At 45.4% G+C, this 27,879-nt stretch overlaps 1 protein-coding gene across 1 annotated transcript in view; it reads left to right on the forward strand.

Moving 5' to 3' along the window:
- The first annotated feature begins 3,027 nt into the window (after positions 1 to 3,027).
- Positions 3,028 to 27,879, forward strand: part of SPEF2 (sperm flagellar 2) — a 109,509-nt gene continuing 84,657 nt past the window's right edge. The window contains exons 1-7 of the mRNA XM_065406801.1: positions 3,028 to 3,085; positions 5,149 to 5,251; positions 16,091 to 16,343; positions 17,392 to 17,562; positions 19,689 to 19,829; positions 21,041 to 21,123; positions 25,694 to 25,910. Of these exons, the coding sequence (XP_065262873.1) occupies positions 3,028 to 3,085; positions 5,149 to 5,251; positions 16,091 to 16,343; positions 17,392 to 17,562; positions 19,689 to 19,829; positions 21,041 to 21,123; positions 25,694 to 25,910 (1,026 nt within the window). The remainder of the gene's footprint in view (positions 3,086 to 5,148; positions 5,252 to 16,090; positions 16,344 to 17,391; positions 17,563 to 19,688; positions 19,830 to 21,040; positions 21,124 to 25,693; positions 25,911 to 27,879) is intronic.

Here is a 27,879-nt window from a genome sequence, read left to right on the forward strand (position 1 = left end):
CTGGAGTTTGCCTCATGGCTCAACTTCACCTCCTCATTAACAGGGAGGGATTAACTACTCAGACTTCAGGGAACTCATCACAGTGACTGAGTGAATTCCTAAATCTATGTGCTTGCTAGGATGTCAGTAAAACAGGGAAATCCCTGTACAGCCATCCCCACACAGCACTTTGAGACAGGCAAACAAGCTTTAAGTAAACACAAAGCATCATTAACAAAAAATAACACTCAAGAGTCCTGTTTCCCCTGCTCTAAAGAATGGTCTAACCATTGCTCTCTAAACAACGCCTTATTAGAGGCAAGAAAATAACCGTGGAATCCTAAATCACAGCATTCTACTGCTGTCTAACAAGTAGCTCTGTAACTCACTGGCAGAGCATATCAGGTCACCCCTCTGATGACTGGTCCATATAGATGATAAACTACTATTGCTTAGGGAGGCCATTCATCCAGGAATAAACCGGAAAGTCCTCTTTTTGAGATGTTTGTCCCCGGTCTGATCCTGGAACAAAATTGAATGTGGTTTTGTCCAGTATTGGTCAGGGGATGCCATTTTTAAAAGCATGCCACTCCACCCCCTCCAGCATGACCTCCCATGCACCATGTGCACGAGGTCACGCAACGGGGGGGGGGGGAGGGGGGACGGGACATGACGTTCCAGAAAGTACTGGAATGTCCAGTATTCAAAAATGTGTGAGTGGCCATCTTAACACTGCTACCAATTAACAGTTACTTCTTAAGCTCAAGTACTAAGGCAGGGGTGGGCAAACATTTTGGCCCGAGGGCCACATCTGGGTATGGAAATTGTATGGCAGGCCATGAATGCTCACGAAATTGGGGGTTGGGGTGCAGGCTCTGGGGTGGGGCCAGAAATGAGGAGTTCAGGAGGGGGCTCCGGGCTGGGGCGGAGGGTTGGGGTGCAGGGCGGGATGAGGGCTCCAGCTGGGGGTGCAAGCTCTGGGGTGGGGCTGGGGATGAGGGGTTGGGGGTGCAGGAGGGTGTTCCAGGCTGGGACCAAGGGGTTCAGAGGGTAGGAGAGGGATCAGGGCTGGGGTTGGGGCATGGGTGACGGTCAGGGGTGCAGGCTCTGGGTGGCGCTTACCTCAAGCAGCTCCCAGAAGCAGCAGCATGTCCCCCTCCGGCTCCTACGTGGAGGCACAGCCAGGCGGCTCTGCACGCTGCCCTGTTCGCAGGCGCTTGGGGCGGGGGCAGTGTGCGAAGCCCCCAGCTGCCCCTACACATAGGAGCCGGGGGGGGGGACATGCTGCTACTTCCAGGAGCCACACAGAGTGGGGCAAGCCCCTGACCCCGCTCCCTGGCTGAAGTGCCGGAGCAGGGCAAGCCCTGGACCCTGCTCCCCAGCAGGAGCTCGAGGGCCAGATTAAAACATCTGGAGGGCCAGCTACAGCCCCTAGGCTGTAGTTTGCCCACACCTGTGGATCTAGAGGCCCTATGTGCCAACCCATGCAGGGTTTTTATGGCTTTATATACCTGATTTGCCCACCTCACAAACAAGAGGCCCATAAGATACTGATTCTATGATTTCTTAATTTCCATCATCACAATATCGTTGCCCCTTTGGCCCAAGTAGCTACCAAGGTAGCTAGCTTCAAAGCACAATCTCCATCCAGAGCCCCAACTTTTAGCGCGGTCTATACAGCTATATTTAGAGCATTAACGCAAGCCATGATAGCTCAAGTCTGCTGACTCAGGCTGGGAGGGTTGGTCCAAAAAGCTGTATAGACAAACCCTAAGTATTAATAAGTACATGTCATACATAACTTCTTCTGAGGATGAAAGGCTAGGAAAGTTAACCAACAAGTTATAAGAATGTGTAAGATAGCCAGATCTGTCCTACTCTTTCTCTCTAGTCCTCCTGCAGTCTGCTTTTCCATTTACAGTCCTAAGCCACTGCGCCCCTTCTCCTCCCCATCACCTTTATAAATGTTACATGATTTTATATTCACTTGTGCTTACTCACCAGTGTTGAATTTATACTCTATAAATATCACCTCTGGATTGGATCCATAGCCCATGAAAATTGACACATTTTAGATGAAGACACAATCTTTCAGTGGTTTTCCATCTTTGGAATCACTATGTGGTACAAACTGGTAGTGGTGTTATTTATACTTGATCAGTAACTTGACTGGGGCATTTGAGAGCTATTGCAATGTAAATGGTACCCTTCCTGACCCAGAGCCATTGTGCTTGGCACTGTACACAGCACAATAAAATACAGACCCTACCCTCAGGAACAACTACATCTCTATAGCCTGGATGCTGCAACCATGCAGAATTGGGGCCCAGGGCTATAGCTGTCAAACATCCCCAAGGACTTTGTTCCCGCTCCTGTGCAGCACCCTCTACTCCCAACGCCTCGTCTCCCTACAGGGGAGACCCTGAGCCGCTGGTGGGGCCTTTTCCCCTTATCCTCCCACAAAAGCTTCATCCTCCCCCTGTTCAAATTCTCCCACAAGAGCCTCAACGTCCCTGCCCCCCCATCTGGGCTTTGCACCCGTCTCCCACACTAAAGCCCCCAGCACTGGGGCATCCCTCCCATTCCCCTCTCAACGCAGCCCTTCCCCCACAAGCGCCTTGGTCGCGTTGGCCTATGGTCCAGCTCCCCTAACCTCACACCAAGCCCCCTGCTTCTCCGTGCGGACTCTCCTCCCACGGCTTGCCCCGCCCCAAGCTGCCTCCCGTTCAACACTGAGCGACACAATTACAGTACCCACCAGAGACCGCTGCTTACTGCACTACGCATGCGCCAGCACCAAACGGGGCCAACACAAAACAGTTCACGCTCACCCCCGCTGTGGACGCATGCGCTCAGTAGAAGCCATTCTCCCCGCCCCCCCTGCAGCGTAGCTATTCCACTGCGCATGCGCCGTTCACAAGGCACACCTGGTCCCGCTACGTAGCCCGAAGCCCCGCCACAGCGCATGCGTTAGATGCTGCCTACATGTCACCATGGTAACAGGACGCGGAACCGGGCCCGTGTGAGTGGGGTTTGCCTGCGGCTGCCATGTCGAACATTCTGTGCGAGTGGCTGAACCGGGAGGTGAAGCTCTCCCGGACCGTGGGTGAGTCAGGGGCTCCGACACCTGGGTCCTGGGCAGCTTGTTAAGGATACGGGGGGCTGGTGCCCCATAGGGGACGGTGCCGCAGCTGGGGAGGCAGGGCCCGGGGGTGCCCACAGACCACCGTGTGCCTAGGCACCTCTAGGGGTTCCCCTCAGGTGTGTCTGTTCGCAGGGGCCGGTGGATAGGAGCCCCCGGGCAATTCTTCGTTAGGGCGTTACGTACGGTGTAAGGGCTTCCGAGTTGCTGCCCGAAGGGGAGTCCCAGAGGGCAGTGCACCGGGGGATGCCCCCTCGGCCTGCGCCACAGCAAGACGGCCTCAGTATCAATGTGCAGCTAGAGAGATGGGTGGGTTCCCTGCTCGACTTTCGATGTGCCGTGGGTGAGAGTCACTTTTGGGGAGACTTTGGCGTCCGGGAGACAGGGCCGGCTCTAGGCACCAGCAAAACAAGCTGGTGCTTGGGGCGGCACATTTTTAGGGCCGGCCTGGCCGGCGCCAGAATGCCACCCCTAAAAATGTGCCCCGGCCGCCCTAGCTCACCTCCGCTGCTGCTGCCGCTCGCGTGCCACGGCGTGCGAAACAGCTGATACGCCCGCCGCTACTCCTCCCTCCCAGGTTTGAGAGCCTGGGAGGGAGGGAGGGGGAGATCCCGAACGGCCGCGGCACGCGAAACAGCTGATTCGCGCGCCGCTGCTCCCCGTCTCTCCCAGGCTTGAGAGCCTGGGAGGGAGGGGGAGACTCCGAGTGGCCGTGGCGCGGGCGCCGCTTCTCCCCCTCCCTCCTAGGCTTGAGAGCCTGGGGGGAGGAGGCAGGGCTGGGGATTTGGGGAAGGGACGGAGTTGAGGCGGGGCCGGGGGTGAGGTAATTAAAAAATGGGGGGGGGCGGCCAAAATTGTTTTTGCTTTGGGCGGCAAAAATCCTAGAGCCGGCCCTGCCGGGAGACGGGTGAGGTTGTCTTGGCGTCTGCAGGCAAGTTTGGGACTGTGGTGACTGGGTAAGGTGGGAGTAGCAGGAGGGTTCTGCTGCTGGGATGGCAGTCGGGTTGTTGGCACGTTGGTATTATTCATATACTCGCTATACCTGGAGTAGGCTTTGTGCACTCTCTGTAATAACTACTTTCAACTGAAAATACCGTCGCCCTAATTCTCTTCCATACACGTCTGAATTTTGATTTACCTATAGATGTATTCATGTACCTTCCTGCAGATGCCACATGCCATATATGAGAGTTACTGACCTTGAGGTAATGCCAGTGGCAGTAGTAGTACTACATGATAGCTCTGGCTGATCTATAAGTGAATTCACCCTCTTTCCTCAGACCCAAATAAAGGGCTAAAACCAGCTGTGGATTTTACTTTTTCCACACAAACAATTACAACATAATCCCTTTAAAAAATCTCGAAAATAACTTTTGTGAAAAAAATGGTGATGATTCTTCCCTAGATTCCTGTGGACTCAGGGGCCACGAAAAATTTCAATTCTATCAATTAATAAGGACTTGAGGATAGAAAGTACCTGAATTTATGTTTATACAGCAATTCCTGCTGTTTGAATTATTGACTTTAGAGAAGCATCTATTCTATAATGAGAGAGACATCCCTTACTGAAAATCAGGCATATTAGAACATATTTACTGGCTGGTTTTGTTTCTGTGTGTGTTTTAGTAGCAGAAGAGTTAGTAACTGTAACCTGTCAAGTATTGGTTTTGCAAAATTTTAATTTTGAGCCAAATGTAAATAGTTATAACAGTGTAATTTACCTTTTGATATTGAAATTTAGATTTTAGATGATGGAGTAGATTATGGAATTTGGCTCTTAGTAGAGTTATACAACATAAGTACTGGCTACTTGAAGACCATTTCTAATCCTAAAGTTATTTTAATATAGTCATTTAATTAACAAAACTTTAAAGTTAATTTACAGTGTAAAGATTTTATAAGAGCAATAATGAGTTGAACTAAAAATTAAGTATAAGTCTCTGATGTTATACACATTCTGTAATGATCTCTAATATTATTCATATGGTAATTTGTATTTTGTTGCTGTTGCTTGTTTTTTAACCCAGATCCAAAATCATTCCCACAAGAATTTTCTACTGGCTACCTAATTGGAGAAATTCTGCACAAATATGAACTTCAGGATGACTTTAACCAATTTTCACAAAGCAGGTTTGTAACTTAAGGCACAGCTAGAGCATGTATTATATCTCCTATGTAACTTATACAAGATATTTGTTTATCATTGAAGATTTTTTAGTGATACCTAGCAGGATTTGATGAAGTTACATACCAGTCATTAGTTAGCGACATATTATATGCGCTAGCTGCATTAATTAGCTGCATACTTCCAAAGGATCTGAACATTCATTAAATATTTACTGGAAAGATATACGAGGATGATTAATTGTGCTGCAATCCTTTATGTCAATCAGCATGGTCCTATGGAAAATAGGTATTTGATTTAGCACTGCATGAACTTTTTAAAAAATTAGCACTGTACAAAATTGATGTAATATATTAAATAGATTAAAAACTGGGTAACATAGATCTCAAAAATAGGAAAATAATCATTCTATGGAGTGTTTCTAGTGGAGTTCTACAAAGATCTGTTCTTGTTCTAATGCTATTCAATATCTATAAAGTCAGTGCTGATAAAGTTTCCAGGTGACACAAAAATTGGTGGAGTGGTAATTAACCCATCGTCAGTTATACAGAGAGATCTGGATCACTTGTTAAACTGAGCTTACTAAAACACAAGTTCAAATGGAGCCAAATGCAAGGTCATATATCTAGGAACAAAGAATGTAGGTCATACTTACAGGATGGGGGACCGTATCCTGGAATGCAGTGACTTTTAAAAGGCCTTAGGGATCATGATGGATAACCAGTTGAACATGATCTGCCAGTGCAGTGCTGTGGCCAAGTGAGCTAGCACAATCCTTGGTTTATAAGCAATGGGAACATCACATAGGGAGGTGATACTATCTCCCTATACAGCATTAGTGAGACCATTACTGGAGTGAAAATGAAGGTCTGTTTGATACTAGGTTCCTCTGTAAGGAGAACTCTTCAGAATAGAATATCTTTACTGAACCATATTACAGAAAGAGCTTAGCCTCTCCATAGCTATTTGTGAAACAAGGCTTAAGTCATAAGCCTGATTTTCTCCTTCCATTTCTTATATTTGCCAAACCAAAGCCAATCCATTTGTAATTTGACAGGGCATGATTTTTAGGAGAGAGACTTTGAAGGAATTATGAGAAGGTCATGGGCGGTGTATGAACCACCGGCTGGGGGAGGCTAGTCCCCAGCCCGCACCCCTTCCACCCACACCGGAGCCCAGAGCCACACCCCCCAGCAGAGCGCAGAGACGCCCCCACCCCCACCGCAGCCACTGGCCCAGTCCTGTGGTTAAGCCCTCAACCCCAAAGGAGCACCGGGAGGGCGCGCAAAGGTGGGCGGCACGTGGCCCCAGCGCCAAGAAGGTGGCCGGCCCCAGACTGCCAGGAAGGCGGGCGGCCCTGGCCTCCCCGGCCCCGGACTGCCGGGAAGGCGGCCAGCCCTGGCTTCGGACCGCCCGGAAGGGGCCAAGTATCAATCAGAGGCATGTCCCTCATTATTTTAACATATCAGTCAGAATGCACTTCTGATGTAAATTATGCAGGAATTGGAATCTACAATAAGTTTCCCATTGACTGGGCAAAGGACATTATAATAAAATCTTCCAATGAAATTAGTAGTAGGGTGGAGCTTCTATCTAATGACATATCCACTTAGCAAATGAAGGTGGGCTTGGAGAACAGGTAGGCATACTCATGCTAGCTCTAATCTACTTAGTACAGGTAACAGTACAGTACAACTTCAGAGTTACGAACACCAGAGTTATGAACTGACCGGTCAACCGCACACCTCATATGGAAGCGGAAGTACACAATCAGGCAGCAGCAGAGACGGAAAAAAAAGGCAAATACAATATAGTACTGTGTTAAACGTAAATTACTAAAAAAAATAAAGGGAAAGTTTTAAAAGAAGATTTGACCAGGTAAGGAAACTATTTCTCTGCTTATATCGTTTAAAGATGGTTAAAAGCAGCATTTTTCTTCTGCATAGTAAAGTTACAAAGCTGTATTAAGTTAATGTTCAGTTGTAAACTTTTGAAAGAACTCATAACTCTGAGGTTCTACTGTAGTAATGAAGGCGTGGCAGCACACATTTCAGCACAGGCTAGCTGCCCCAGTACAAGCCCATCAGGAACTCTGGGTATGTACTTGGGTTGTTAGCATGCAGTGAAGTCCTTGCTGCCATGTCTTCACTATTAACCATGCTAGCTAGATTAAAGAACTATTCACAGTACAATCTAAGTAAGGAGCTTTTTTAACTGTTTGTATACCCTTTTAAAATAAATCAATCAAAAATCCTAGATTGCTTTTAGACTCCAGTAGAGCTTACATACATAAGAACATAAGAATGGCCATACTGGGTCAGACCAAAGGTCCATCCAGCCCAGTATCCTGTCTTCCAACAGTGGCCAATGCCAGGTGCCCCAGAGGGAGTGAACCTAACAGGTAATGATCAAGTGACCTCTCTCCTGCCATCCATCTCCACCCTCTGACAAACGGAGGCTAGGGACACCATTCCTTACCCATCCTGGCTAATAGCCATTAATGGACTTAACCTCCATGAATTTATCTAGTTCTCTTTTAAACCCTGTTATAGTCCTAGCCTTCACAACCTCCTCAGGCAAGGAGTTCCACAGGTTGACTGTGCGCTGTGTGAAGAAGAACTTCCTTTTATTTGTTTTAAACCTGCTGCCTATTAATTTCATTTGGTGGCCCCTTGTTCTTATATTATGGGAACAAGTGAATAACTTTTCCTTACTCACTTTCTCCACACCACTCATGATTTTATATACCTCTATCATATTCCCCCCCCAGTCTCCTCTTTTCCAAGCTGAAAAGTCCTAGCCTCTTTAATCTCTCCTCATATGGGACCCGTTCCAAACCCCTAATCATTTTAGTTGCCCTTTTCTGAACTTTTTCTAATGCCAGTATATCTTTTTTGAGATGAGGAGACCACATCTGTACACAGTATTCAAGATGTGGGTGTACCATGGATTTATATAAGGGCAATAAGATATTCTCCGTCTTATTCTCTATCCCTTTTTTAATGATTCCTAACATCCTGTTTGCCTTTTTGACTGCAGCTGCACACTGCATGGACGTCTTCAGAGACCTATCCACGATGACTCCAATTACTTTTTCTTGATTAGTTGTTGTTAAATTAGCCCCGTGGTGCCTAAAGCCGGCCCTGGCCGCAGCTCCCCCGCTTTGCCCCAGGCCCCCTGAATCCTCTGGGCGGCCCTGCTCAGGTTTGGGAATCTCCCTAACCTAATCCTCAGCCGTGAATACTGAAGCAAAGAATTCAGTTAGTTTCTCCGCAATGACTTTATCATCTTTAAGTGCTCCTTTTGTATCTCGATCGTCCAGGGGCCCTACTGGTTGTTTAGAAGGCTTCCTGCTTCTGATATACTTAAACATTTTGTTATTACCTTTTGAGTTTTTGGCTAGCTGTTCTTCAAACTCCTTTTTGGCTTTTCTTATTACATTTTTACACTTAATTTGGCAGTGTTTATGCTCCTTTCTATTTACCTCACTAGGATTTGACTTCCACATTTTAAAAGATGCCTTTTTATCTCCCACTGCTTCTTTTACATGGTTGTTAAGCCACGGTGGCTCTTTTTAGTTCCTTTACTGTGTTTTTTAATTTGGGGTACACATTTAAGTTGGGCCTCTATTATGGTGTCTTTGAGAAGTGTCCATGCAGCTTGCAGGGATTTCACTTTAGTCACTGTACCTTTTAATTTCTGTTTAACTAACCCCCTTGTTTTTGCATAGTTCCCCTTTCTGAAGTTAAATGCCACAGTGTTGGGCTGTTGAGGCGTTCTTCCCACCACAGGAATGTTAAATGTTATTATATTATGGTCACTATTTCCAAGCGGTCCTGTTATAGTTACCTCTTGGACCAGATCCTGCGCTCCACTCAGGACTAAATCTAGAGTTGCCTCTCCCTTTGTGGGTTCCTGTACCAGCTGCTCCAAGAAGCAGTCATTTAAAGTATCGAGAGATTTTGTCTCTGCATTTCGTCGTGAGGTGACATGTTCCCAGTCAATATGGGGATAATTGAAATCCCCCACTATTACTGAGTTCTTTATTTTGATAGCCTTTCTAATCTCCCCTAGCATTTCATCATCACTATCACTGTCCTGGTGAGGTGGTCGATAATAGATCCCTAATGTTATATTCTTATTAGAGCATGAAATTACTATCCATAGAGATTCTATGGAACATGTGGATTCACTTAAGATTTTTACTTCATTTGATTCTACATTTTCTTTCCCGTATAGTGCCACTCCCTCCCCTTCCAACCCCCCCACCCCTCACAACCTGTTCTGTCCTTCCGATATATTTTGTACCCTGGAATCATTGTGTCCCATTGACTGTTCTCATTCCACCAGGTTTCTGTGATGCCTTTTATATCAATATCCTCCTTTAACACGAGGCACTCTAATTCACCCATCTTATTATTTAGACTTCTAGCATTTGTGTACAAGCACTTTAAAAACTTGTCACTATTTGTCTGCCCTTTTCTGATGTGTCGGATTCTTTTTTATGTGAATGTTTCTTCTCTGATCTGGCCCCTACTTTATCCTCTTCCATCATCTCCTCCTGACTAAAACCTAGAGAATCTCTATCAATAGACTCTCCTCTAAGAGAAATCTCTGTCCGATCCACATTCTCCTCTGCAGCAGTCGGCTTTCCCCCATCTCTTAGTTTAAAAACTGCTCTGCAACCTTTTTAATGTTAAGTGCCAGCAGTCTGGTTCCACTTTGGTTTAGGTGGAGCCCATCCCTCCTGTATAGGCTCCCCCTATCCCAAAAGTTTCCCCAGTTCCTAATAAATCAAAACCCCTCCTCTCTACACCATCGTCTCATCCACGCATTGAGACTCTGAAGCTTTGCCTGCCTACCTGGCCCTGCGCCTGGAACTGGGAGCATTTCTGAGGGTATGTCTACACTACGAGGGTATTTCGATTTCACTTAAATTGAATATGTGGAATCGATATTGCAAAGTCGAACTTGTGTGTCCACACTAAGGACAGTAATTCGACTTTGTGAGTCCACACTAACGGGGAAAGCGTCGACATTGGAAGCGGTGCACTGTGGGCAGCTATCCCACAGTTCCCGCAGTCCCCGCTGCCCATTGGAATTCTGGGTCGAGCCGCCAATGCCTTCTGGGTAAAAAAAAAAGGGTCGAGGGTGCTTTTGGGTAATTGTCGTCATCCGTCTGTCAATACCGCCCTCCCTCCCTCCCTGAAAGCGCGGGCGGGAAATCAGTTCGCGCACTTTTCGGGTCAGTGACAGTGTGGACGCCACAGCACTGCGAGCATGGATCCCGCTGCGACCATCGCTGCAGTTGTGGCACTTGTCAACGCCACGCAGGTTATCATCCACCTTTCCCAGAGGCAGATGCAGATGAACCAGGCGAGGAGGCTACGGCACCGCGGTGAGGGCCTGAACTCTGAGAGGGGCACAGATCTCTCACAAAGCACGGGACCCAGCTCCGAGGACATCACGGTGACAATGGGTCATCTGGATGTTGTGGAACGGCGATTCTGGGCACGGGAAACAAGCACTGACTGGTGGGACCGCATAGTGCTGCAGGTCTGGGACGAATCCCAGTGGCTGCGAAACTTTCGCATGCGGAAGGGGACTTTCCTGGAACTTTGTGAGTTGCTGTCCCCTGCCCTGAAGCGCAATGACACCCGGATGCGAGCAGCCCTGACTGTCCAGAAGCGAGTGGCCATAGCCCTCTGGAAGCTTGCAACGCCGGACAGCTACCGGTCTGTCGCGAACCAGTTTGGCGTGGGCAAATCTACCGTGGGGGTTGTTGTGATGCAAGTAGCCAACGCAATCGTCAAGGTACTGCTCTCAAAGGTAGTGACCCTGGGAAATGTGGAGGTCATCATAGATGGCTTCGCCGCGATGGGATTCCCAAACTGCGGTGGGGCTATAGATGGAACTCACATCCCTATCCTGGGACCGGACCACCAGGCCAGCCAGTACATCAACCGAAAGGGCTACTTTTCAATGGTGCTGCAAGCACTGGTGGACCATAGGGGACGTTTTACCAACATCAACGTTGGATGGCCGGGCAAGGTTCATGACGCTCGCGTCTTCAGGAACTCTGGTCTGTTTAGACGGCTGCAGGAAGGTATTTACTTCCCGGACCACAAAATAACTCTTGGGGATGTGGAGATGCCTACAGTGATCCTTGGGGACCCAGCCTACCCGCTAATGCCCTGGCTCATGAAGCCCTACACTGGCGCCCTGGACTCTGAAAAAGAACTCTTCAACTACCGGCTGAGCAAGTGCAGAATGGTGGTGGAGTGTGCTTTTGGACATCTCAAGGGGAGATGGAGAAGCTTACTCGCTCGCTGTGATCTCAGCGAAACCAATATCCCCATTGTTATAGCTGCTTGCTGTGTGCTCCACAATCTGTGTGAGAGCAAGGGGGAGACCTTTATGGCGGGGTGGGAGGTTGAGGCAAATAGCCTGGCATCTGATTACGCCCAGCCAGACAGCCGGGCGATTAGAAGAGCACAGAGGGACGCGCTGTGCATCCGGGAGGCTTTGAAAGCCTGGTTCCACAGTGAGCAGGGTGACCAGTGACTTTTAAGTTTCTGTACAGAGAAGCTGAACCTGCCCCCGTTTCTTTACCCAGTTAAGGATGACTATCCTCTCCAGTTACAGACCCCCTCCACCCCCTTCCAAAAAAATAAATTCAGTTTTATTTTGTTAATGAACACCGTTGTCTTTATTACTGTTTTCGCGGGAATGTTTTAAACCTGGGACGCAGACTGTGGTGGGGAGCGGGTGTAGTGTACTGATGCAAATGATCCTTCTAAACTCCAGGAATGACAGGATTCGCAGTGGCGGACTGGTTGTTTCAACGGAGCCTGCCAGCCCTCCTGAGCGGGACTGCGTGTATGTGGGGGCTATGTGACTTTATGGCAGGGGGAGGAGGGTTACAGATCCCCTGCTGCGTGGCTCTGTGATCCAGGACAAGGACCGCTGCATAACATCTGTAACTGCCCTCCCCCGCCACAAAGTCACAGAGCAACCCCCCCCCCCACGCACAGAACATGAAAACCACCTCCCAGACTGACCAGGGTAACTAGTCACTGCACTGTGTATGTGCCCTGCTGCTGGACCTGCCCCCGCCTCTGTAGCCTGCTAAAGGTGACTGTCCTGTCCAATTACCAAGCCCCTTCCCCCCCTGCAGACAGACTCTCCCTCAAAACAGCATGACTGAAACAGTAATGAACAAAAACGTATTTTTTATTAACAACCACACATGAAACTGGGGGGTGAAACTTGGACGGGGGCTTGCTTGAGGCGGCCAGGAAAGGACTTTTCAAATTTTGGGGAATGACAGCCTTCTGGTGCTTGAGCAGTCTGCAGGGGTGGAGTGAGAGTTTTCACGGACTCTTCCGCCCCTCCTTCTTTGGACTTTGGGCAAGGGGGGTATGGGACTTGGTGGCGGGGGAGTGCGGTTACTGATAGACTGCAGCGGGGCTCTGTCCTCCTGCCTCCGTTCCTGCAGAACATCAACAAGGCGCCGGAGCGTGTCCGTTTGCTCCCTCAGAAGTCCAAGCAACGTTTGAGTCGCCTGCTGGTCTTCCTGCCGCCACCTCTCCTCACGTTCCATGTGTGTCCGGTGCATTTGGGACAAATTCTCCCTCCACTGGTTATGCTGTGCTGCCTGGGCTCGGGAGCAGCCCATAAGTTCAGAGAAGATGTCCTCTCGCGTCGTCTTCTTCCTCCGCCTAATGTGCGCTAGCCTCTGGGAGTGTGATTCCAGGCTGGGTTGGGAGACAGTTGCAGATGTGGCTGTGGGAATGAGGAAAAGGCAGTGAATTCCTCCGAAAGATAAATGTAGTTGTGAATCAAGAACCTTGATTCACAAGAACCTAGTCTTTCTCTGTGAACAAGACCATGAACCACACCTATCACATGCGCACTGAGGACAAGGTCGAATTTTCGAACCTCGCCTTCAGTGCCTGGGCTTTTGCACTGCCGATCTGGGAACCGGGGCAGGACACGGTACTCTCTGTAGCAGGCAAAGATGGTAAGCCGTAGACTTGTTGCAGATTAAAACTTTAGGAGTACCACTGGCCACCTTTCACATTGAAAGCACTGCCAGTCTCTGCTGCCAGCAATCGGCCAAGCAAGAACTCTGGCCCTGTCCCACCCCCTCGCGGATGTGCCAGGGAAAGATCCCTGGATGCTGACCCTCTCCTGCCCCCACCGCGTGGCTGTAAACCAGCGGTCACAGTTCTGTAAAGGAACTTGTTGCAAGCAGTCCCAATACTAACAGTCCCCTACCTAATTCAAAGCAGGTTGTCATGAGCGACATTACTCTGATGAGGATCCCGGACACCGAGATCCAAAGGATGCTTCGAGAAAGCATGCAGAGACCGGGGCCCTATGCCGCCATGATATGCAAGGCACTGATTCCAGAGTACCTGCTTGTCTCCTGGCGCGGGAACGTCTCGTACTTTGGAGGACCAAGTAAAGCCGCTCTCCCCAGGAACCTGATGAACAGGCTATCCCATTACTTGCAGGAGAGCTTTGTGGAGATGTCCGTGGAGGACTATTGCTCTATCCCCGGACATATAGACAGGATTTTCATATAGCTGCAGTAGCAGGGACAAAAGAGTGGAGCAGCTTGGGCAGCACAATCATGCACAACCGGACACTGTTTGATTTTTTTATAAATAGTTGTTACTGATTATTTAAGCGCCCAGGGGGAAGAAATCATGAATCAAAGATTGTAATTAGTATTAATATTCAAGTTTTGTAAAAAATAAAGGTTTATATGTTTAAAGCACTTACCGCTTGATCCTTCCCCTGAATCTGTGTCCGGGTTACATGCTGGGGAGGGTTGGTAGGGGATCTCTGTAAGGGTGATGAAGAGCTCCTGGCTGTCGGGGAAATCAGCTTGGTAAGCGCTGCCGACTGCCTCGTCCTCCTCATCTCCTTCCTCATCTTCCACGTCCGCTAATATGTCCGAGGAACCGGCCGTGGACAATATCCCATCCTCAGAGTCCACGGTCAGTGGTGGGGTAGTGGTGGCGGCCGCACCAAGGATGGAATGCAGTGCCTCGTAGAAACGGGATGTGTGGGGCTGGGATCCGGAGCGTCCGTTTGCCTCTTTGGTCTTCTGGTAGCCTTGTCTCAGCTCCTTGATTTTCACGCGGCACTGCGTTGCATCCCGGCTGTATCCTCTCTCTGCCATGGCTTTAGAGATCTTCTCATAGATCTTTGCGTTCCGTCTTTTGGAGCGCAGCTCAGAAAGCACGGACTCATCGCCCCACACAGCGATGAGATCCAAGACTTCCCGATCAGTCCATGCTGGGGCCCTCTTTCTATTCTGGGATTGCACGGCCATCTCGGCTGGAGAGCTCTGCATCGTTGCCAGTGCTGCTGAGCTCGCCACGCTGTCCAAACAGGAAATGAGATTCAAACTGCCCAGACAGGAAAAGGAATTCAAATTTTCCCGGGGCTTTTCCTGTGTGGCTGGTCAGAGCATCCGAGCTCGGACTGCTGTCCAGAGCGTCAACAGAGTGGTGCACTGTGGGATAGCTCCCAGAGCTATTACCGTCGATTTCCATCCACACCAAGCCTAATTCGATATGGCCATGTCGAATTTAGCGCTACTCCCCTCGTTGGGGAGGAGTACAGAAGTCGAATTTAAGAGCCCTCTATGTCGAACTAAATAGCCTCGTGGTGTGGACGGGTGCAGGGTTAATTCGATTTAACGGTGCTAAATTCGACATAAACGCCTAGTGTAGACCAGGCCTGAGAATGCTCCCTGGAGAATCCTCCCATAGATGTCCTGGATTTCAATCTCTTCCGTAGCTGCCTAAATTTGGCCTCCAGGACCTCTCTCCTACCCTTCCCTATGTCATTGGTACCTACATGTACCACGACCACCGGCTCCTCCCCAGCACTATACATAAGTCTATCTAGATGCCTTGAGAGATCCGCAAACTTCGCACCAGGCAGGCAAGTCAGCATATGGTGTTCTCCCGGTCATCACAAACCCAGCTATCTATGCTTCTAATGATTGAATCTCCCATTACTAACACCTGCCTTTTCCTAGCAACTGGAGTTCCCTCCCCCGGAGAGGTAACCTCAGTGTGAGAGGATACCCCAACAGCATCTGGAAGGAGGGTCCCAACTATGGGAAGGTTTCCCTCTGCTTCCATTGACTGCTCTACTTCCCTGGGCCTTTCATCCTCCTCAACAACGCAGGGACTGTCTGACCAGAGGTGGGACAAATCTACAGTGTCCCGGAAAGCCTCATCAACATACCTTTCTGCCTCCCTTAGCTCCTCCAGTTCTGCCACCCTGGCCTCCAAAGCCCGAACGCGGTCTCTGAGGGTCAGGAGCTCCTCGCACTGAATGCACACATACGCCACCCACCCACAGGGCAGGTAATCATACATGCTGCATTCAGCGCAATAAACTGGATAGCCCCCATTCTGCTGCTGGGCTTCTGCCTGCATTCTCTCCTACAGCTACCTAGATTAATGAAAGGGTTTTGTTTAAATCAAAAAATTTTGAATATATTGAATATTTTGAATTGTTTCTTTTGAGTGTGTATCAATGAATAATTCATTATTTTTGTATTTACCATGCACATTACAACCTACTTTTAACTCTTATTCAGAGTCAGTTTTTTTCCTTATAACCTGATATAGTGGTATATATCATCACAGTGCTTACTGCAGCAAGTTGGACATTCAGGTAGTGTTTCTAATGGTCCCTTCTGGCCTTAAGATCTATGAAAATAAACTCTATGATGAAGTACTTTGCAGTATGTATAATACTTTATAATAGCAAAATACCATACTACATATAGTTTTGTTTTTTTAAACATATAGGGTCGCAAACTCTAAACTTAACAATTTTTCTCGCCTGGAACCAACACTTCAACTCCTTGGTGTGCGGTTTGACCAAAATGAGGCCCAAAATATCATGACTGAACAGCATGGGGCTGCAACCAAGCTTTTGTATCAACTGTATGTTGCCCTAGAAAAAAAGAAAAAGGCGGGGCTCACAGGAGTAGCCATGGAAGCAATGAGACCTGCAGCACCTGCAAAGCTCCAGGGCATTGAGAGTGAGTTGTATCGAGAGGTAGGTTAATTAAGTTTGTCATATACATCACTAGATAATCAACAGACTAAAATGCAGCACATTTACATATACCTTTTGGGTAACAAAAAAAATCCAAAAACATTCAGCTCATTTAACTCAACTTTTTGTTTGACATAGAGTACCTATCTGAAGCGTCTGTGACAGATGCTTAGTTTTCCATCCCCTTCATTGATTCATACGCAGGCCAATCAGCTTCAAGATTCTCTGTTTCCTTGCTTTGCCTCTTTCCATTTGTTGCCTACTTTCTTCCCCAGGCTTCTTTATTGCCTCAAAGGAAATAACAGCACAGGCCAGTAGTTTTACAGCAGCTGCCATCTTATTCTTCTCGGCAGTACAGTTTGCATGCTGAAATTGCGCAAAGAGCAGAAGACTGAGAAGAGGGTTAGCGGTGTAGGTCCTGCCAGAGTACACACTCCCTGATCTCATTAGTAGTGCTCTCTGAGAGCAGGCCACATGAGGGTGAGCAATTTCGAATAAGCTGTATGTTGTGAATCAAATTTATCCCTTGTTTATACGCTGTTTGGTGGCACAAAATCAGACATAGTTCTCCACTGGCAGAATGATCCTCAAGGAGAGTGGGAGCAGCCATAATATCCCTTCACCAGGAGGTTGTATGTGGATAGCACAAACCAAAAGGGAAAAGAGGTGCAGCTACAGTAACAAGGAACACCTGATTCAGCATTTCCTGCAACTGACTGAATTCATCTGTTCAAATACCATTTGCCATCCTGTAATTTACAACTCTCTACATCAATTTCAGCAAATCCGGCAATTTTTCTGAAAAAAATAAAATAAAAAAATTCCTGTATATCTAGCTGTTGTTCTGCGAACATCAGTATATGGGAAGTGCCTATTCAAAAGTATTTTCTTAAATGTCCCTTTAGGACAGTTTTGAGTTTTGGAGGTACAGTAGTTTAATGTTTAAGTGGTTAAATGTAATGTTTGTGTTACTGTTTAACTGGTTAAATCTAATGTTTGTGTTACTGTTTCTAACTCTGAGATATCTTGAAACATTATTTCATCATAGCGTCTTAGAAACCTAATGCCACGGCAGACTGACTTGAGACTGCAGCAGGTTTCAGAGCATTTTGAAATGAAATCTAAGCACATGGAAAATAAAATAGCTCGTATACAGTTTGCAGAACAACAGAAAGTTCAAAAAATCCAGGAGGAGCAAAGAGCCCAAGACATTGAAAAGGTGAAAAGCCAATTTATTTTTTCATACCAAGAATCCAATCCTGCAGATGTTTACTTATGTAAGCTTTAAGTGTTTTATTAGTCCTGTTGAAGCCATTAATTCCCTTTATATTGCTCCACACATACATATTGATGGAAAAGCAGAAAAAAGTGTAACACTCTTGACAAACATAAAGATGTGGCTGTGTAACCAATAGTATTTTATAAATCACTTAAAATATTAATATTTACATACATCAGGACAATAAAGTGTTTGGTGTGTTTGTATATTGCCATGACAGAAGTGGATTGTTAGGAATAAGGATAAAGGGCAAATGCCACAATCACATGAAAAGTTGTAATATCCAAATATGACACACAACGTGAAGAGTCTTACTATGATTATAAAGTGGGTCTTATCAGTATAAGAAAAATAAGAAAAGAAAGTAAACTATCCTTACCCATCTAAATATTCTTCGCCAAAATATGTAAATGACATTTAAAATACCTTTAAAATAAAAACACGCTTCTCTTATCTTTGATATAATGCTCCCTTTTGGGGTTGACTTTTTTGTTTAATCTTAGGAGGTAAATTGCTTTTTCCACCCAACCTCAAACTCTTACCCAGGTATACCTAATCTACTGTAGTCTGCTTGATGGTGACACTTTGGTATCTTTCCCACCTCCTGACCCACTGGTGCAGCTTCACCTCTTTCCTGCTTTATATTCACAATTGATGGCCAAAAGCTTGGATCTGAAGATAGCTTCAACAATTGATCAAAAAGGCACCAGAGAATTGGTGCTTGACTGTATTTGAAATGCTACTCAGAGATGTCACTTGGGTTACTTGTTGCTTCTAAAGAGGAAAAAAAGTAAATTTTAGAAGAGAATAGGAAGCCTTTCAACGTACTGTTTTCCCTCAATTCAGAGCAGCACTTCAATATCATTGGGGGATGCAGTTCTTCAGTCCTTTATCAATCAATTGCTGAATGAGGAGTATTAATTTCAGATTCAGCTTTTATTATTTTATCCAATTTAATGTTAAAAGCCTTTTGAGAGAGAGGACAAAGGATGGTGGAAGGGGAAAGTAGAAGAGACAAAAAAAACTGCAAAAAAGCAGAGGAGACATAGGAAAAATGGTGAGGGTCCGTGCAACTTTCCCTCAGAGAAAGAAGAGAAATGAAAAAAGGGAAATGTAAACACATGCAATTGTCAGTGAAACAAGAAAGTCTTTAATTATTATATTACCAGTTTTTAATTTTAAAAATATACATATTACAAATTTTGATTATTAAAAAATCCTCCATCTGACAGATCAGTAATCATGTTTTGTGGAGGCACACTGGTATTATCTGTAATGGAGTTGAGTAAATAAAAGTAGTGTGACACTGAGGTCTATCCCTCTCCTCTGTGGTGGCACAAAATGGGGAAGGGCCACAGAGTAGTGCACCCTCAGAGTGGTGGGGAGGGAAGACTTGTGGCTGTGAGCACTTGGGAGTGCAGGGTTGGCAGTGCTACAAGCTGCTGGGGGTGCCTATCTGCACAAGGAGGGGATGAGGTGAAGACCCTGATCCCAGTACACCAGTAAAGCTGCATAATGAGAGTCCTCAATGCATCTTTGGAGGAACATACCAAGGGACATTTCTTTGTGTACTATTCTCCACCGCTACCAGCCCCAGGAGGCATTATGCATTGTGAAGACATACACCTTCTGATACTGCTGTTTGAATAGTATACCTCCCTCTCCCAACATGGACCAACCACATGCAAAGCCATAGTGTGCTAGGATGTTGCTATGACTGTTGATCAGTTAGAAAGTTAGTTTACAAGATCAGTTTTTGGCCCAAAGAAAAGATTGTTTCACATGCATATAGGGGACCGACAAATCAGGAGAACTCAAAATACAGTCATTAAGACTTAATTATACACAACATATAGAGATGGGCTTCTTGATTTCATTTTTTTAAATGTTCTACTTTTTGAAAAATGGTTTAATCATAAGTTTTTATAGCACTATATGCAAGATTGGAACTTGTTTGTTCAAGTACTTTCTGCTTATAAGAATTATTCTATGGGTGAATTACAATACTTGTATAGTATATTTTACATACATTCAAGTAACTGAACAGATTTATACTGGATGTTCAGCATCGTAAAGGAAGAAGGAGACAAAATGAAATAATGGCCAGGATTCAAGCAGCTATTATACAGATTCCAAAACCACCACTAAACCGTACCTTGAAAGCTATTGAAGCCCAAAAATTGTTAAAAAAGAAAAAAGAAGCAGAGGTAAGTGTTAACTTTATTACTTTACGTTTTAGTAACACTAAATTTTGCAAAGCAAGCAAACTCATAGTAGAAATCTACTGTTAGAGATGATATGCATACCAAATGGCACTGTTGATTTAACTGATTTCAACAATTACATCAGCATAAAACTGGCCTAATGCAGTAGTGAGTCTGGCCCAGTAACCTCTAAGGGCTTGAACCTGCCTACTTTACTTAGGAAAATCTCCCATTGACATCAATGAGAGTTCTTCCAGAGTAAGTAGTACAGAACCAGGCCTTAAATTAATCCTTGGTAATATTTTAGGATCCACTCTAGCCACATTGAAGTCAGTGGAAAAATTCCTGTCGACTTTAATGGAAGTTGTATCAAGCCCTTAGTCATTTCCTTATGATTTGTGACTGTTGTACTTCTGCATTGTAATTTATTAACTCTTTTACAATATGCTATATAAAAGTGCCATTGACAACAAAAACACTAGTAAGATTTAAAACTGGTAGCTGTCTCATATCAAAGCAAGGAAGACTGAAGGTACTTTTGCTGGATTCTCTTATGTTACACTACTGTATGTAATACATTTAAAGCTTTTTGGAGAATGCTTCCCATTTAGAAATTTGGATCATGTTGTACTTAGAACTAAGTGGGCCAAATTTTACCCTGACTCACATTCTGTACAACCAGATCTAGTTGAGAACTTTGAAGGTGGGGGGAGGGGGGAGAAGAGAGATAATTTAGTTAGTCCTATTCTCTTTTGGAATTTACCAAATGAGTTGGGTTACACAGGGTGTAAAATAAGACAAAATTTGGGCTACTGAATCCAAATTACAACATACTTGGCAAAGAACAGTATACTTAAAAAACCCTGAATGAACTCTTCACAGGGCTTGAACTGACTTTACTCAGTAGTCTAGCAAATCATATTGTGCAGAATGGAAGACTGCAAAGCTCCAGATGCTGTCTTTACAATGGGTTGACTTGTATGTAGGAAAAGAGGAAAATGCAGTGAAGTGAGTATGTAGGAGCTTGTCTTCTGTCACCCTGGACTAGCTGATACGTAATATGTTCTCAATATAATTCATTCTAAGGCATTAAATTACATTAAAAATTCTCTGTATAATAGTTACAGTACAAATACAAATGGTTAATAGTTGAATCCATCTTTTGTGGTTTTAGGGAAGGTAAGACAATTGAAATGTCTGTGCTGTTTCTCTAGGATGTATACATGGAAATTAAGAAGTTTGAGAAGTTTATGAGGAAAGAGAGCCCTACTTCTAGTAGCACCCAAGTCACTGACAGGTAATGTTTGCACCAAGTTAACATCAATGAAACTGTAGTCACTGGGGGAAAAAAAAAGAAATATCCACTAGTTTTGTGGTTTTATTAATGGAACTGTTCACCCCCTACCAACTGTTTTTCATTTTTATTTTAAAGTATACCTCATTTTCTACTTTTAAATTTTGCAGTCAGACAAAGAGACATTAATATCCCTAAAGAGCCTTTCTCAGTTGCTTATAACTTTCTCAAACTTTCTCCTTTTTAGGCTCGTGTTTTCCAGGTCTTGTCTCAATGAATGTTTGGAAAGTTTGAGTACATTTTTTTTTAAAAGTAGCCCACATTTTTTCTCTCAAAAAGCTTTAGAGTAGAAACTTAATGTTTGTACACAAGTAATCTGTAAATTGGACATGTGCCTTCCCATGATACTGTGATAATCTGTTTTGTTTTGGCCAACTGGTAAGAGTTTAAAATATCATATACATCATGTATTCATACTGAGTTTAAAAAAAAGTAGTTGTATTAACAATCTTACAATGTCCTGTTGTCACTGTGCATTATGTGTGAAGATGCATAAAGACTGAGATCTTTCACTGTCTACATTGAAGCCTCAATCCTGCACAGACTTACACACACACTTAACTTTACATCAGCTTCAAGTAAGTAAGTGTGTGTGTAAGTCTGTGGACAATTGGGGCTTGAATGAGGTAGGGCTACTTATGAGTGTACATGAACTCTTGCCTCACTGAAGTTCTGATCCTGCAAACACTTAAGTATGTGTTTAACTTTGCAAATGTGAGTAGTCCCAGTGAAGTCAATGAGACTGCTCACATGCATTAGGGTACAGGGATGAGTTCAGCTAATTTATCCATTAGTTCCCCCTGTTTTCTTGGGCGAAGAATTCCTTAAACGTGATAGATTAAGATTCATGTTTCCAGATTTCATACTTATGCGATATTTTATGCACATGAGTATCCCATTTTTAATTTTTAGTTGATTTTTTCCAAAACTTATATTTTTCACCGGAGAACAACTTTTTGTGTAATTAAGACAGAGGAGAGCTGTTTCAGGCTATCTAATTCTTGATTTTAATCACTGTATTTCACACTAGTCATCTGAAGATGTTTTTCAACATGAACTTCTTCCTCTAATTTGGCCATGCAAGGAGCTTCCAATTTCATATTGCTAGAACCTTAATGCCTACATAAAATAGCTATAGAAGCAGGTGCTCAGATATTGCCATGATGAGCACAAGTACAAGAACCTATGTAGAATAGAACAGAATAAAATAGAAACAGCAGATGATTTGTCTGGCTGAGAAACTGTTTGTAATGGGCATCAAGAAGCCCTGGAAGAAAGACTCCTGCTGTTGGTATGCCTCACCTGTGCTTTAGCAGGAGACTGAAAATAATATAAAGTGGCTTCAAGAGCCACTCAGTGCCTTTTTGCTTGGGATGCTTACATTTTTCTGGTATGGGTTTTAGATTGAGGAAACATAAAATACCTCTCAAACACATAACACACCACTTGAACAGCTATACGATAAAACCAACATAAATTAAAGCTGCACTGTATATATTAAGCAGAATATTTTCTCTTTTAATTAATTCCACTCCCAACCCACAGGGCCGGCTCCAGGGTTTTGGCCGCCCCAAGCAGCCAAACAAAAACAAAAAAAACAAAAAACAAAACAAAAAAAGCTGCGATCGCAATTGCGATCTGCGGCGGCAATTCGGCGGAAGGTCCTTCGCTCCGAGCAGGAGTGAGGGACCGTCCGCCGAATTGCCGCCGAACAGCTGGACGTGCCGCCCCTCTCCGGAGTGGCCGCCCCAAGCACTTGCTTGGTAAGCTGGTGCCTGGAGCCGGCCCTGCCAACCCACTAAAGATATAGGCACTCTGCCTATTTTAAAAAAGCAAACAGACTTACAAAAACAACATACTGGTTTCAAAGAGATGATAAAAGCTCGTTCCCCAAAGTCAGAACTTAGGGGCAACTGGCCCATCAGGGAGGAGGCAGCAGCAGCCAGTTTCAGGGCAGCAAAGATCTTTGTCTTTTGCCTTGATATTACTGCTGGTGACCAGAGTGGAAGGGGCAGAGCAGGGAGGCAGCAACTTTTTCACTGTAAAACAGTATGTAAACTTCAAGTGATTAATCCACAAGGATTCCACTCGGTGTTCATGCATCCCAGGCACACAAGACCAGGTTCTTTTGGCCAGCAGGGTCTGTTGGGCCCTGCCTGCTCCCTCCATGCCCTCGCCCCGGAGGTTATGAAGAACTGAGTGTCCCAACCGTCCATCAGTTCTTTTTTAGCACCTTTGGGAGCAAGATGGAAAACCTGCAGTGTGCACCTGCTTCTCTGCACATTGTGTGAATTTAGGGTTAATTGTTAGTCTTGCTGCCCATTGGCAACACAAATAATAATAATAAAAAATCTTATTGTAGTCAGGTTTTGGTTTTCAGCTAGAATCACCCTGTATTCGTGTCAAGTCTCGGGGTAGCCGTGTTAGTCTGTATCCACAAAAACAACAAGGAGTCCGGTGGCACCTTAAAGACTAACAGATTTATTTGGGCATAAGCTTTTGTGGGTAAAAAACCTCACTACTTCTTCAGATGCATCATTCATGCACCTGTATTCGTGGGCACTAGCAAAATGGCAGAAGCAAAATCTCTGGGGTTTAAGACCTGTGTCTGATGTGAAGCTTCAGTGCCACTTAACAATAGACACTCTAGGTGCCTATTTTGTTTAAGAGAGGGACGTATTCCTGAACAATGCACCATATATCACTTCTTCTCTAAACAGACTCAAAAAGTGAGAGAAGTCTTCCTAAAATTGTTCCTTTTGGTGTACTATATGTAAGCCTCCTTGGACACCAAAAGGAGGGAGGCAGTTCGACCTCAGTCAGTCTTTCTCCATGAGCCCCCGGTTGAGTCAAGATTCCACCCAAAGCTAAACGACCAAGAGGCCCCAGTCATCTGCCGCTTCCTTGCTTCAGTGACCTCTGATAGGGTAGGAAGAAGCACTACTCCTGAGCTGAGCCGAAGAATAGGTCACCTTCTGAGTTGAGACACAAGACTTAGAAGTCTTAGTAGTCTCAGGCTCAATAGTGCAGGAGCAGAAAATAGCCTGAGATGGTCCCTCTAGCACCCCAGTACTAACTGTTAAGAGTGCTGGCAGTACCCACTAAACCTGCAGGCCCTATCTCTCTCAGTACAAATCCTATGGTACTGTATAGGCAACCTTGGAAGCATGTTCCTCAGTGCCCAGTGTATCAATACCTACTATGTTGGTATCCATGGCACATATGGTATGAGTGATTTATTTTTGGGCCCAGTACCAGAGTCTACTTTCCTTGAAAGGTTTAGGGTGGTGAGAACTAAGCCTACTAGCCACAGAAAGTTAAGGAGGTATCTTTAGTACCAATTCACCCCCTACCAGTTAAGGAAAGCACAACAAAGCCAGGGAGCTCCTGACAGGATGGCCCCTCCCTCGTGTAGTCCTTTTTCTTTGAACCCAGTGGGTATAATAGAAACTGCTCCCCTTCCCACCCTACTCTTCTTCCTTAGATAGCACGATGGAAATCAGGAAGCGTCTCTGGAGAGGTATCTGTCTATGGTAGGAAACAACCTAGGTTTCACAGGGAACATCCTTCTTGGTATTTCTCCCCCGCTGTCAGTCCCTCGCCCTAGTACTCATATCTTATCAGCCTTATTCCTCCTGGCAGAGACTTTAGCTATACAAGCCCTGTGGTCCTACTATACTGCGCTTAGGAAAGGGCTGTGAAGATGGGTCCTCTAGGCCTGCCTAGAGAGGCTACATGGAAGCAGCCAATCAGAGCCCAGCAGGCTCAGATCAGAAGTGGTGCAGGCGAAACCTCACAAACCCTTGGACATCATGTACCCCTGTATACCTGGCAGGCTCACCATGCCTGTAAACAAAGGATGGTTGGAACCTCAAAAGACCTGTAGCACACACCAGCATCCATTTGGCCACATTCAAGTGAGCTGACAGGATGTACCAAGTCCACTAGATCTCAGGTAGCCTCTGCTGCCTGTTTGAAGAATGTCCTTAATTCTGAAATCTGTAGGGCAGCTAATGGACACTACATTTACAAGATACTACTGTTTGGTAGACTCTTTGAGACTGATCCTCTTTGGTAGGGCTGTCATGCATTCACTGTTTAAGTAAGTCCCCTACTACCCACCTCCAAGTAGACAACTGCTTGTTAGTCACCAAGAGTGGAATCCATGTGGACAATCACTCGAAGAAAAAAGAATGGTTACTAGCCTTACAGTAAATGGTGGTTCTTTGAGACGTGTTTTCCATTTTGATTCCATAACCCACACTCCTTCCCCAATCCTGTGTAGTACTAATCCTCTGGGATTCTTTACTGGCCAGGGAATGGTTGGGCCTGCTAAGCCCTCAAATGGGGGACACAAGGACATTTAGGGTGCAGGTGTGGACCTAACTGACACTGGTGGCCAAAATAATCCAAACTCATGTGCATGTGGTTCATGTGCACCAAGAGTGGAATCCACATTGACAACACCTCTCAAAGTAGCCATTCTTTTGATGTTCAACATGTATTTTCTTAGCAATGTACAGGACACCTTCCAGATACAGGAGTTAGACACAACAGCTCCAGACACCACAGCCCAGACAACTACTGAATTGTTGAGCACTTATTCAGATGATGAATATATAAGAAAAATTCAAAAACGTCTAGAGGAAGACAGTTTTGCCCGGGAGCAACGAGAAAAGAGACGACGGAAGATGTTAATGGAACAGCTAATAGCCCACGAAGCACAAGAGGTGAGGTATTTGTGCCAATATGCTGTATCGCATGCAGAATTACCACTTTGCAAGTATCTAAATGGAAAAATAAAACAACAAATTGATGTTTAATTGCACCCTAACAGCAGTCTTTACCTATCAGATTTTTTTCCCCAGAATTACAGAAAGAGCTGGACTTTTTATAATTCAAAAAGCTAGAGGTGTCATTCTTATCTCACATTTCTCTTACATGATGGTAGCAGTAAGGGTGATTTACTGCAGCAGTCCTAAGAGGCAAATGTTTTTCTACGGCATGTAATGATGTTGGGGAAGCTGGGAATATCAAATGGGAAGTCGCTGGTGTGCTGGAACTTTGCATGTTTGATCTCAGCCCTCAGGTGACATAACTGTTTTTGGAGTGTTTGAACAAACTATGTTCAGATGTTTTTATTAGGTAAATGGAGAAAAATTGTATCTATAAATATGTAGAGAGAAATAATAATACCAGCTCCTCAACTTGTGAAAGCTGTCATAGTTCAATTGAAGTCAATGAAGCTAAGATGTTTTACGCCAGCTGAAGACCTGGCCCCAAAATTTCCCCCCCCCCCCCAAAATGGTTGAACTTAAAAACTTCAAACTTTATACATAGCTAGCTCTCAAGGAGGCGTAGTCACTTGGTAAGTTTAAAACAGATAATAATGAAGTTAAATGATTAAAATCTTCCTTTTGTGCATTCAGGAAAAGTTGTTAAATATTTAGAGCTAGATTGTGACTTTCTAAAGTGGCTGTGCAGGGAAGTAGGGGGAGGCAAGGATTCCCCAAACCTCTTGCATGGCTGCATTAGAGTTACCCAGATCTTAGATCTGGGCAGTGCTTAATTTGTAATGAAGGAGGTGCTGGGGCTCAAGCAATTTTTTTACTTTCATAATCAATGCAGCAACCCCAGAGGTGCCAGGGCTATGAACTGCCAAGCCTAGAGGTGCCGAGGCTCAGCCCTGGCAAGTCCCTGCACAAATTAAGCATAAGATCTAGGTGCTGGTAAGGGGTAGGGAGCAGACAAAGATGGCTGGCTTTGTGGAGGGGAATGCTGTGTCTCAAAATAGGGTTTGCAGTTACTTCCTTTAATCCCCACAACCCCCTCAGGTTTATTTAGCCTCAGAGTTGGGGTGAGTTTGTTGTCCTTAGTGTGGATGTTTGTGGTGTGTTTGCTGCTTGACCGAAGTATATAGCATGGACTCTTTGTTTGGGGGACTTTGTGCTGAGCTAGAGGCCTGCTGGGCAAGGCTGAGAGCTTCTTTGATTCCCATGCCCTTTAGTACCCGTCAACCCTTAACCAGGGGCAGGGCTACATAGGGAGAACAGAGGTTTAAAAAGCCCACTCCTAAGTGACCAGAGGAGCTAGCGACCAGGAGTAGCTAACCGGGGAGTTTTGAGAAGGAGTTTAGAGTGGGGATGGGGGGGCTAGATACACTTCATTAATAATCTTTAAACTTAAGGCAATAAACACTCCCTATAAAAACAAAACAACAATAAAGGAAAGAGCTGCAGGAGTAAAAAGAGAATGCAGGCAGAAGTCCAGAAACAGAGTTTATTGTACTGAATGCAGCATGTATGATTACCTGCCTTATGGGCCGGGGGCGTATGTGTGCATTCGATGCAAGGAGCTCCTGTCCCTCAGAGACTGTGTACGGGTTTTGGAGACCAGAGTGGCTGAACTGGAGGAGCTAAGGGAGACAGAGGGGTACATAGATGAAATTTTCCAGGACACAGGAGAGTAGTCCCACCCCCAGTCTGACAGCCTCTGTGCTGTTAAGGAGGATGAAAGTCTCAGGGAAGGAAAACATCAAAGTGGAGCAGAGGGAAATGATCCCATAGTTGGGTTCCTCCTTCCAGATGATGATGTGGTATCTTTTTGCACTGAGGATACCTCTGTGGGGGAGGGAACTCCAGTTATTAGGAAGAGATGGGTAATAATAATGGGGGATTTGATCATTAGAAACATAGATAG

Source organism: Emys orbicularis, chromosome 6, assembly GCF_028017835.1.
Source record: "Emys orbicularis isolate rEmyOrb1 chromosome 6, rEmyOrb1.hap1, whole genome shotgun sequence".
NCBI lineage: Eukaryota > Metazoa > Chordata > Testudines > Emydidae > Emys > Emys orbicularis.